The sequence below is a fragment of the Pempheris klunzingeri genome, chromosome 15 (genome assembly GCF_042242105.1).
Source record: "Pempheris klunzingeri isolate RE-2024b chromosome 15, fPemKlu1.hap1, whole genome shotgun sequence".
Classification (NCBI taxonomy): Eukaryota; Metazoa; Chordata; class Actinopteri; order Acropomatiformes; family Pempheridae; genus Pempheris; species Pempheris klunzingeri.
In genome coordinates this window covers 12,632,923-12,646,352 of record NC_092026.1, presented here as the reverse complement: position 1 = coordinate 12,646,352, position 13,430 = coordinate 12,632,923, and the positions used below count along the sequence as shown (strand labels likewise).

Sequence of the window (13,430 nt, the reverse complement as noted above, 5' to 3'; positions counted from 1 at the left end):
TGTATGCTTGCTATATAGGCACACAATCTTATATGGACCAATTACCAATTACATTTATTCAGGTTCATTTGTGTAGTACATTAAAATCCTGTGATAGTTTGAATTAACAATCAATTATAGCTGTAAACCAATATATGCTAGAATCCTGTAGCCACTGGCACAGTACAAAGTCACTGTGAAACATCATCTTATAAACAAAGAAAGCTAATTTTACTGCTTCAAACTGGCCTACTTTCGGCATAACAGTGATTGTTGTGAAGTTTTCTTTTTTGTACGCCTGACACAAAAAAAACAATACTTTGAATGCAGGTGCATCTGTCTATTTACATGTGTTTTCATGCTTGTGTGCTGACACCACTGGCTACAATTGTCATTGCTTATTTTCATATTTCAATTTTACTCAAATTCTCATATTCTAAACCACATATTGCAAAGTTGTCATTCCTGTGTACTTGAATATGTGTACCACATCTGAACCCCTTCAATGACATTTTCTTTATTGGATCATTTCACTCCATTAGTTCTTTCAGTCAGAGAAGTGTTTAATGCTTTCATGTCTTTGTTCAAATCTATTGACATTTAGTCCTAGTTAACATCCATTTGGAAACAGCAGGTTCCAGGAAAAGGTTGTCAGCCAGATCGCTGCCTGCACTTCTGTGTTTGTGGGACTGTACATACAGATGTGTATTCTGCGGGTAATGCATGCCAGCATTAGCTGGACTGTCTGAATAAAGAAACACAGAAATGCATGGCATTAGGCTGAGCAAACAAGAACGGATGCTGCCAACTACACTGCTGAGTGCAGAGACTGTGGTCTGTTTGAGTAATCTGCAATTCAGATTATAATGCACCATGATTTCCATCAAGGTAAAGCGGGAAGAACATATTTCTTGATGATCATGACCTTCCTCCCCTAACAATGTGATCATAATGATCTGTCGAGACATCAAAGTAAGAAGAGTTTGTGTGCCTTTAGACTGAAAGACAAAGGTTCCCCGCATTTTATACTAGTGTCCTATAAACACTAATTTATAGAGGCAAATCATAAATAATTGATTACTTGTGACTTATTACATAACACTTCGTAATTTATCCACTACATTATTAAGAGTGAATAATCATCAAAATATATGAATAAAGCACCAAAAATACCCATTTCAAAGAGGATATAAAATATTAAACCTCTTAACATCGCACTTTTACTCAAAACTATTTCATTATAATTTCAGAATGTTTCACTTGATGTTTCTGGATATTCAAATCCTACGTCAGTCCCACGGTGTGACAGACTGTGACATGTAAACACACAACATTTCACGTAATTTCTTTTGCCAGAAATCTCCCAGAGAAAACATACATTCTTGCCAACAAACTACATGAATAATTCATACAGTGCTCTTTCATCGGCCTGCAGATTATACAGTAAAGATAAATATATGTAGTAGTGGAGGGACAGTGCACCAGCAGACTATGGGAGTCCTACAGTACCTTCAGAGTTCAAACTATTCTGCTGATTAGATGACTGGAATTGAGGCGCTCTTTTCTGTGTTTGGTGAGATTGGGGTTGACATGGAAACCAACCTTGATTGCTGGAGAAATGCAGGAAGACTTCAGAGCAGGATACGTTGACCACCTGCCCAACTTCAGCTCTCAGCCAACATCCGATCTCGTCCCACTCTGTTTTACATCCTACAAACACAGACAGAGGGAGGAGCAGGATCAGTCAATAAGTCTGAGTGGAAATGCCGGAAATAAAAAAAAAAAAAAGTTTTTACACTTTTACACTTGCTGCTGTGGAAAGTATTGATTTAAAAAAGACGATGCAACAAAGTGCAACGTAAAGCGAATAAATCTTGACATACATGAAGCATGTGATGTAAACATCACTGATGCCTCGACTGAGGAGACAGAAACATGAGATCTGTGTGGACTGATGAGGAGATAGTGATCCCTCAAATTTATGCATGAAATGAATTTAGCTGACAAATTTCCACCATGTTCTCCTCATGGTTTTCCATCTTTGATGTTTTAATTCAGTAATTTCTTCTTCTGCAGTGCTTTATTGGCACTGGACTGGAAAATTAGGGCCACTTGTTTACCTTCATAAGCCCACCAAGATTTTCTGTACATTTTGTGTTACATTTGGATGGAAATTTTGGATGGAACCCTGACTACTCACATCTTTCAATCTACCTGTAGCCACGATGTACTTTATAAGCATCCTCTTAAAGCTACAGTGAGTGGTTTTTGACCACTAGATGGCATTCTGTAGCGACAAACTCAAAGATCCCCCTGAAATCACTGGTGTCAATTTAACGCTGGTAAACATGCTATAAAAACATGTTTCTAGCTACTTAACTAATTAAGTCTGATATTCATTTGCCTTTAAGGTCTCTCCTCATCAACTCCTGAGAAAAACATCACACGCTTGTTTACTTTGTCTCTTTGACCTTGTTTGCTGAAAGGTGACGCTTATCATTTTCTATGACCGGTTGACGAGAATGGTAAGAATAAACCATGCAGTTAATGAGCCAGCCAGAGAACCACAATGATAAATTAAATGCTGCTAAAACCTGCAGCATTAATTCTCAGTGGGTTTGCACTAAAAGCTTTTTTACTCAATGTAAACATAAAAAATGTGGGTTACGGCAAGTTTAAGTGTCATTTTGTTCAACTTAATCTGCAAGAGAGCTTTCAAGTAAAAAAAATCATCCACTATACATCTTGTGGGACATTTATGCATCATGAACATTTCACATATACTGTATATGTCAATTAATATTTATTGAAACAATCAGACATCCATAAGACAAACAGCTACATGTGTATGATGGTTCGTAAGCTTCTACATTTCAAAGATGCATTAGGACTAAACAGATCAAACAGTCATTTGAATATCTTGATATTTGTGCCTGTTATGATGTGGTGCTGAGAATCATATCACAGCCGAGACAACCTTCTGTACCAAATATCCTCTGAAGTCCTCATGATTTTGATCAGGCAGACGAAGTATGCCCAGAAATGTATAAGCCTTTGGGCTGTGTTTGGGGTAATGTCACTTCCCCGAGCTGCGTACACATGTGTCAGGATGTTTTATCATCGCCACATTTCATTGTCTACAGAGAATTGTTATTGGTATTCTGATGACCTTTTCATCATCAAGATATCTATGTGTTTTGCTCTCAGCAGCTCTGTCTGTTCATAGCAGCCACTCAGTGGAGGGGCAACGTTACAACATTATATGAATTATTATTATCAATAATTAACATTATTTGCTTATTGGCTTATTGATCTGACTTTCTTTGGCAACCACTGGATGATCAAAACAATATTTTTTGCTTGTAATGAGGAACAGACGATTGCTTTTCTGGCAGTATAGAAACATCAGTGTGTGTGTAAATGTATCCAAACATCGCTGAAAAAAAGATTCAGTACAAATTTTCCATCAGTTCAAGTTATGACATGCTCTATGAATATCAAAAGGCCCTGCAAAAGAATGCTGAGTTTCTCACAGCATCACATTCTTCCATTTATTGAGAAAGCGGCTTGAAAGATTACACCTCATCTTCAATTCATTCAAATCAACTGCAGAAACTACAGTACGTACAGGTGACCTGATTACTTGATTAGTCACATACTTCCTCCTATGTAACCAAGCAGGATATTTCTGTTAATCCTCACAGAATAAATCTATATTGGTGGTTAAAAACTATCTGACAGGTCTTATCCACAGTTCAGCAGAGCCGGACTTGCCTCGTCTTTTTTCTGTTAATGGATTGCAGTAAAAGCTCTTGCACAATGTCACACACACCAGATTTTTCCATCTACTCTCCTACATTTTCCAGATTCTAGATAAACCTGGGATTACTTACCGGTGTGTAACAGATTAATGCACATATCAGTGGGGACATGGTCTCAGGATGGAAGGTGACAGGTTTGACAGGAGTGAACAAATAAATGGACGGAGCAGCTCCACTCTGATGCGTATTAATCATTATAAAAAGGGTAGTTTGTTGTGCTGTAGATATCTGCAGCTATCTCCACCCACAGCAGTTAAATGTCAACAGTGGTGATGAACTTTAAAAAAAGACGATATACTGAGTTTTTTTTCATTTATCCCCAAGGCTGGCTGGAGTGAGACCAAAATAAATGTCAAATACATTTTCAGCAGGAAACCTCTGAAAAAGTTTAAACTCCTCAGGCATTGTAAGTTTTCGAGGAAATTGAAAATGTTTCATAGAGCCAGGAGTGATTTCTGACTAAAGCATAAACGCAGGGTTCTTACTCTTTTCTCTGCAGGATGCCGGTGAACCATATTTTGTTCTGAGGCTGTTGTTTACTTCATTGGGTTTATTCATCCATACATTCAACAGTTTCTTTCTCAGAGTGTGGCATCTGTGAGGCATCTGTGAGGTCATATGGATAAAAGTAGAAATCAAAACTTTGTGTAGGTGTTATCTCAACCACTAAGTATTGGACAAATTTAAATGTTGACTTGATGATGGAGCTAGATGAAAACCCAGAAAATCACCAAAGTTATTGGGATTCATCCTCAGGGAATCATGAATTTCTGTAGAAAATTTTGTGTTAATCCATCTCATTTTGATAATCTACGAGAAATTGTAATGGACAGTTGAAAACTTTGATGTCCTGGTAGTGCTAGAGAAAACGTCAGACAACCAACGTTGGTGGCAGATTCAACCTCAGGGGATCATGTATGTGTGTACAAAGTTTCTTGTTATCTCATAGTTGTTGAAATATTTCAGTGGTGAACCAACCATTGAGCTACACTATTAGCATCACTAAACATTAAGAAGAGGTTACTATAAGAAAGCAATTTGGTTTATAGGGCTTTGAAAGTATCTATTAACTCAACAATAATGTATGCAATTTCACATTTGGCATGTTCTTTAATTACCTGTTCTTCAAAACTAATTAAAATTCAAACAGATCATAATAAAAAGTGCGTGACGTGCACTTCAGGTAATTTGAGCCATGCACTGCGGCTGCTGACATTAATCTGAGATAGAGCAGTGACTTACAGGCTGCAATCTGTCTGGCTGAAATATCCATTTTCTCTCTGTGCCATGTTTAATTTGTACAAAGCCAGTGTATCCAATCAATTATCCACTCTTTCTCCCGCGTTTCCCTATCTCACAAAACCAACCACTTGCATCCAGTCAGGTGGTCTGACGAAAATGATATCACCTTCAACGTAACCCTGGGAAACGATAGCGGGGCAGCAGTTTGCAATTATTCATGGAGGACCTGTGAGTTGGATGATTCACGTCAGCGTCTCCTGTTGCTGTCAGACTGGCTCAGACTGATATTCCTGAAGCTGAGGATCTGAGGGCGCTGAGGGATTGTGCTGAAATGCATATTCAGGTCGTCTGTCATCTCACTGAGTGTTTGTTCAATGAGCAATGACTTGGTGTCTTGGGGCTGTGCTATGAATTGTGGGGCTTTTACGCTGCAGGTGATTCAAGCACCAAACCCACCAGTGCCTCATATTTTACTATACACTGCTTTATCGAGATGATTCATTATTTATTCTTTTTTTGTAGCCTATTTGTTAGTGTGATTGCTGCTGCAGCACATTTATTTGCATACTTTTTCTTTCATTTTCCTCATCTAACTTCAGTTTTAAACTTGTACACAACATATATATATTATAATTGAATAATTTTCTGCAGTTTTTTTTTCACTAGAATGTATATTGTTTTTGAGAAAAAGACTCCTGGTATGCATATCCTTCTTGGTTTAATGCTATCAACCCAACTTAAATTTCAAATGTGATTCTTTGTACTGTAGATGTTGCATTTTTTTCTTATCTTATATGCTCTTCGAGTTAACTTTAGTAAGTTTTAAAAGCAGTCAGATAAACATTAATTGTATATCTGTATATCTTTCAGTGTATGTGGTACAAACTCCACTGATATGTTAAAATGCTCAGTATTACCCATTAATCAAATGTGTGTAACTACACAGCTTATGAGCTGCTATGAGTTTCATACAGTAGTTTTTATAACTGAGCATCTGCATACAGTACAAACTCCACTGTAATTTGTTAAGTATGCTATTATTGTTAGTGGCAGTATCACTAATTTACTGTTCTTTTTGGGCCCATCCCTCATTTAAATTCTGGGTTTTGGCTTGATTACCCCTACAGTGCTCATCACTTACACATGCTATCACCAGCTGACTCCAGGGGAGAACAATTTGGCTTCAGTCTGCACAAGAAAACTTGACAAATTGTGTTCCTGCTTCCTCCAGTCTTAGAAAACAACACAGATGCTTCCAAGAAAACAAATTATTTGTCTAGTGGAGCCAGAGCGGCGTGAAATTAAATCATTAAGTATTTACAGATGTATATTTGGGGGCCACAAAAGACATTTTAGTAAAGACAAATCTGGGCTTCTGGAAGTCTTGTACCCTAACAGACATTTTTTACAGAATACATTTAGTCATGTTTTTTTTTTCATACATTTTTTTGTATCCTTTATTTAACCAGAAAGGTCCCATTGAGATACAATATCTCATCTGCCAGGGAGTCCTTGTCAAGATGGTAGCAGAAAAATAATAATAATCTAAATGTCAAAACAACAATGAATGATACCACAAGAAAACATACCAAAACAAAAACAAACAAACACAAAACACACAGGCATCAAAAGCTTGTTAAAAACAATGGCATTGTTGTGCAAAAACTGAATTAATAATAACAAAATAAATGAGTAAAGATTTCCAAGTGGATATGTCTTGCAGGTTCCAAGGTTGTGGAGCATGGACGGAAAAGGCTGATTTACCAAGCTCTGTTCGAATGATTGGGACCATGAGGAAGGTTTTCTCTGATGATCTAGTGTCGACAGAGTAGAGTAGATAAATGTGTATATTGGAAATTTTCTTTCCACTAGCATGAAAAAAACTATGTTTTTGCCTGTAGTGTCTCTAAATTTGTTTTTAAGCATATTTCAATTATAAATAAAACAGTTACATAGTTGTTTAGCTTGGTGAGATGGAACAAGTAATGTTGGTTGCAACAAGACACAAGTATTACTTTGGTCTTGAAAAGCTGTAGCCTTTGTTCACTGACAAACTGCACATCTGCTCTGCTCGCATCCACCATTTCTTTCTGCTGCTCACTCTCTTGCTCATTACAAACACACACAGTGTTCACAGAGGACACAGTGGACAATACCTCATATAACTTCCCTCAAATATCCATGTCCAAATATCCATGTTGTATCTCTTTTTCTGGTAGAGAATGAGATATCTTCATTAAACCATGGGTTGTCTTGATCAATTACTCTCAGAGGTGCATGCCTATTAATCAGTGCCAAGAAAATTGTTTTGAAATAGTTGCACACCAAGTCAGCAAACAAGGACCAAGTCACTATTATACATATCCTGCAGAAAAAACTTGTTCATTAAACTGTTAATAATTTCTCTACAAATGCATTACTGAATATTTCAACTGCAGAGTATTTACATGGGGGATTTGTAAGAATGAAGTAGTGGAGATTTATCCAGGTTTTTTAGTTTAACCAAGTTGGAAAGTTAATTAATTGTGACAGATATAGAGCATCCCAGATGTCCTTAAGTGAGTTTGAGGACCAGAACCAGTCTCAATTTAAATCTCCCAATAAAACATGCTCCTTCTTTGATAACTTATGTAAAAGACCTGAGAGCATTCTGGGCAAGAGCATCGTACTACTGTGCGATCAGTACCACTGGGAAGAAGTAACTCAATTATAGATGAATCAAATCACTTCTATTTATTCTTCGATTCAACACAGGGGCAGTTCAATATTTCTTCAGCATAGACTGCTACACCCTGTCCTTTGTTTGCATCATCTGTCCTGTCTACATTATATTCATCAATGTGTCAACAATCATATTGTTAATAATCATTTTAGTTCAGTTTGTCATAGTCCTGACAGGACTATAACGTCTCAGTCAGTCATCTCAGCCCTGAGACGGATTATGTATATTTTGTTTATTACACTGCATACATTTTGGTGAATGAAAATTAATCCATTGCTGTTTTTAAGTTCATCTGGGTTTTCAAGCTGTTATTGTGAGAAAAGCATAGTTGTATTTAATTACACAAATCATGACTACATTGTGTGAAGGTCTATCAATTCCTGGACAATGCTGACCGCCTTATCAATGGACAATGAAATATAATTACACCTGTATTTTTCCTGCTATAAAAAGCAAACTGTCCGCAGTGAAAAAGGTTGATTTCCATCATCTTTAGAGGGCTAACTTGAAAATACATACCGTACTTGTTGTTATTTCCGGACTAAGCCCCCAAGATATAAAGAAGATTTCTTCTCTGTTGTGGGCTTCCATTCACATTAAGCCACAATTAATCACACCCAACAAACAATGCCTTTCAAACCGCCCCCTTGTCAAGTCCAACTTGTTGTAAGGGGAGGAAATCCATTGTGGATAAGAAGATTGAATTTGGCAGTGAAGTGCAGGCTTGAAAATAACAGATGTGGTTACAAGCTTACAGTTAACTGTAGGGGTTTAGCTTTGGTAGAGGTACATTTTCTTTAAACAGAGGATATATAGCTGTGTTGAGGTAATTGGTATTGGGGATTAAGAGATTCTTCTCTCAGTTTTCACTGTGGTTAATGCCAGAGTTGGGCATTGTTGGGCTCTAAATTTTAGATTTGGTGAGGAGGAAAACATCTTAAGTGTATAGTATGTGGGAGGATCATCTTCAGGTTTACACAGATGAGTTTCATCCAAACAGAGAGGAAAAACAGAGGCATCTAACCAAGGGAGGAAACAGCTTCCAAATAGTATTTCAGTTTTCATGGCAGAGATGGTGGCACATGGATGGGCACTTTGGTGGGTGGAACAAACAAATCCAAACAGCTGAGTTATTTGTATAGACCCAGCTGCACAATTACAGGCATTAAAGGGCAGGGGGGGCTGATTTAATTACTGAACTTTCAGTGCTGCTTTATAAAATGTATCTGGCAGGTTGTAGGGTTAGATTTAGCTAATGTTGGAGTACACGGCAACAAGGCAGCAGATGAATTCGTTATAAGTTAGAAAGTTGGAGCTTCATCTAAAAGGTCTGACATTAAGGTGTTCGAGAAAGTGGGACAAACACACCAGCACTGTTACATAATCTTGGATTATCTGCCATAAATGAATGCCCGTATAATAAAGTAATGAAAACACAGTGGCCAGCAGGCAAATCTGTGAAGCATATGTGATAAAAATTTCTGCTTTTCTGGAGAGCTCTTACGCACTGACAATAGGAATTAGGACTTTGTCATATCTCGACATGTTGACAGTATGTGGGCTCATAGAAAACAATAGATGTGGGTGTTTTGAAGGGCACTGTCTTGGTGTATTGCCCTTAATTTTACAAGGACAAAGCTGGTTAAATTTGGATGGTTTACTCAGAATTTAAAGGTAGATTCAGCATCTGCTCTGGCAGATATGAAGAAGATGCAGGTGGCAATGATGACTATATAAATAAACTTTGATTGATTGATTGACAAATCATTTTAGCAATGTTGTGGTCAGTCACTCAGTCCAGTCCAAGTGTATCTGTACCTGTAGCTACTGGATTGATTGCCATGAAATTTGCTGCACATATTCTTTTTCCCCTCAGGATGATAAACTTTAATATCATCAAGTCAAAATTGTAGCTTTTTACTCTGGTTTATAACTAAATAACTGCAAAACTAATAGCATTCCTGTAGTCTTTGCTATACTTTGTGATTAATGCTATTTAGCAAATTTTAGCATCTTACCGCGGTGAAGTAAGATGGTGAACATGGTAACTTGCTAAACATCATTATGTTAAGGCACCAGTTCAGAAACTGACTTCAGTCTACAACAACCCAGCTGAGCGGATGTGAGAAAGTAAGCAATCCTTACGTACAGGTCAGGTCATTTTGCACTGTATCTTAACCAAAGTTTGTATCTAGGTTGTTTACTTCATGCTGTTTGTTGGATTACTTTTATAGATTAAATTCCTTTCAAGTTCAAATAAAAATTGTGGAAGTGGAATAATATTCCCATAAGGGAGTCCCCACTCCAAGATGTTTAAATTCAGATTTCTGCATTTGAGTCGTGCAGACACTGAGAGTGATGTGACATCTGTGATGTGCTGATTATGAAAAGATTTCATTTTTAGCCTGAGAAAAGAGGCGCCAAAGAGAAAGAGGCACAATTATACAATTTATGGTAAAAGAAATGCTTGTCCTCATTCATCTGTGTAACAAAAGCCACAATGATTGCAGCTAAAACCCTGATTTATGGAAACTTATACTGAGACTGACATCTTTGCTTTTGGGCTTAATCACTGGGGAACTTGCTTGTGAGCAAAACCATAATATTATATTCCATAGTTTGTCTGACTGTTCACAATTAGCAGTCATGGCAAGAAGATGATGACTAATGCCTAATCTTAGGCCTTGAACAGACTGCTCTAGAGGAGGCTGTACATTTAGCCACTTGAATGTCACCTCATTTACGATTAACAATGATGTGTCAAATTACTTTGGACACCAAATGAGTGCTGCAAAGTGCCTCTGAGGGAGGAATTAGATAGGGTCTTCTCAGCATGCATACAGTTCTCTTCCCAGTGGGATTTAGTCTTTTAATGGATTTTGAACTTGTGATTTTTAAAATATAACAAACTGTAATTGTTTTTTGGCTAAAGTGACCAGTTTTAAACAGCTTCAAGTTTTTCTATATCAAAAAATACAAGTGATTAGTGCATAAAGATAAGATCATTCTATCTTGGATAGAAAGGCCTTTCGAGCACTATTATTAACAAGTCATCCTGGAGTAGTGACACATATAGCTTGTGTTTAGCCATGTAAATTTCATTAAAACCTTTGTGATTTAAATTACAACATTTCATAAATCATTTAGTCTTATAAGTGGCATATATTCAATTAATAAATGATAATAATCCACTACAGTGTAGTTGAACACGGCCAAATCAATATTTTCATCTGCAAAGCCACATTGTTAGCTTGGCTAAAAATGAAAAATATCTGCTGTTCCAGGCTCTTAAAGGTGAAGGTTTTCTGCTTTTCTCTACATAAATACCATTATAAACTGAATATCTTTGGGTTTTAGATTGTTGGTCAGACAATACTAGCTGTATGAAGATGTCTTGGGCTCTCAAGCAGTGACTGTTTTTATCAACATGTCATATAATAAACAATTAATCAAAACAATAATCGACAGCTTAATTCATAATGGAGAATAATCATTAGATGCAACCCGAAATGAAACAAAATGCATCAGTGAGGAGGACGGTAGCTGATCTTTTTGCCACGGGCAACACATTTCACCACAGTATATGGCGTCTACTTTCACCCATTACTACCAGGACTCACTCAGTGCTGACTGCTACTCCTTCACAAAGGTTTTCAACTCTGCATGACTCTCCAACTCTGCATGATTACATGTCACCTGCACGGTTGGCATCACACTGATGGACGCACAAACGCACCTACTTTGACTCGGAAGCTCATCAGCAGACATTTATCTGCGTAATGAGCAGTGGATGACAATTTTGCACCAAAGCGTTCGCATTCAGAGTCATCAGGGGTAATTAGGATCAGATTAGTCTGGAAATGTTAAAGTTCATCACTCTCGCAGAGGGGAGTTGCCATAGTGTTGTTGTTCTGGGGCAGTTTCTGATGAAGTGAAGAAGAGATTGGCTTCAGTGACGTAATCCTTTATAGAAACACGCAGTGTGGCCCTCTAATGACCCTGCCAGGGTCATTAGTGTCTAATGGAGTCAATGCATCAGATTGAAAGGACAAGCTAAAACCTCACCAGGTGGAGGAACAGGTGTCAGTGCAGGTAGTCAAATCAGTATGATGATCATTAACATGGTGAAATAACAGTGTCCACACACATCAGCACCTCAGTCATTCTCTGCATCCTCAGTGCTTTCAAAATAGGATAAGAACCTTTGTTGGTCCCACACAAGAAATTCACAGCTGCCAAGCTGTACCGATTTGCTGCTTCTTTTGACATTTATATATTTGATATTTAAGTGAATATTTAGGGATTTCAGACTGTAGTTGTCATCTTGTAAAAGGAATTCAGGTACAATGAAGATAAAGACAGATTGTACGACTAAAATCTAGATTAAAGGTAAATTCTTGGATAAATGTAACCTTCAATAAAAAAACTAATTTAAGTGGCTTTGAATGCTTTTTGACCTCAAATCATGTGAGGGTTCTTCTGGTGCGGCATATATTAAGTCTTACTGTCTTGTGTGAGTGCTCTGGCAGTCATGAGGGTCTTCAGAGGTTCATAAAATGAGATGAGATGCAAGCTTTAGCTCACAATTATCTGTAATGCTTTAGATTACAGCCCTGTGCAACATACACCACAATTCAGTTACAGTGTCTACATACATGCAGGAAGGAGGAAGTAAGATGTGAAGTTAGGGAATGTAGGAGGGGTAGGGAAATACTGCTGTGGAAGTTGTCAGCAGAAAAACGTAGTCACCTAGAAAACAGTAAATCTAGTTAGCCTGTGTTAGACGGTGATAGACAGATAGTTCATCGAATCACCTGCCAGGTAACATGTCTGACTCTTTACAAACAGTCTCTATGGAGGATTTCCCAGATGGTTCTGTGTAACAAACCATCTGGTGCATCAGGTTAACAGGGTACACTTTTGTTTCTTCTTTGGAACAAACTCTCACCTCCCCAGAGCCCCAGTGTGGCCTCACTCCTCATTGCTGCATAAATGTAATGTTAGTTATTGCAATGTTCATTTTATATTACATTATGTGGTATTGGATACGGTGGTGATAGTGCTAATATTATTGTATTATTAGCATATTGCTTTATTATCATTACAGCATTATATTGTTATTACATCATACATTAATTATCACTATGACTTTTTTTCCACCACACTTGCTGCACTCCTTGCTTCACACGCCACCCTTTCAAGGATCCCCTTGCACAGATGCACATCGCTGCCTCTTATGCATGCGTCCATATTTGCACACAAACACACACGCAATGCCCATACATACCCCACTTAGTCAAATCTATTTTTGCTCCCTGACTTGTCATATCATATCATCACATACATCATATACAGCTGTTTTGTCTGCATGTCTGTCTGTTGTGTTTATTCTGTGCATCTCTTGTCTCTGTGTATGTCACTCCCTTTTCAATCATGCTATTTCACAAACAGAGTCAGCCCACAGCCACGAGTTACTGTGTTTATACTATATGTGTTATCTATATATACTAAATGTGTATGTGTATGCTGATCATTGCTACAGTGGAGTAGTCATGATGAGATTTTATTACAGTAAATACAGCTGGAAACCAGCATTGGCCATCTCACAGTCAAAGCAGCTATAAGACGATTTAGACACAAACATTACAGTGACCAAAAGGAAATAG

General features: G+C 37.6%; 1 protein-coding gene across 1 annotated transcript in view; it reads right to left on the bottom strand.

The window, feature by feature from the left end:
- The window catches only part of ghrhra (growth hormone releasing hormone receptor a), a 28,934-nt gene that overhangs the window by 14,397 nt on the left and 1,107 nt on the right, over positions 1–13,430 (bottom strand). Inside the window, exon 3 of the mRNA XM_070844905.1 lies at positions 1,582–1,689. Within this exon, the coding sequence (XP_070701006.1) occupies positions 1,582–1,689 (108 nt within the window). The remainder of the gene's footprint in view (positions 1–1,581; positions 1,690–13,430) is intronic.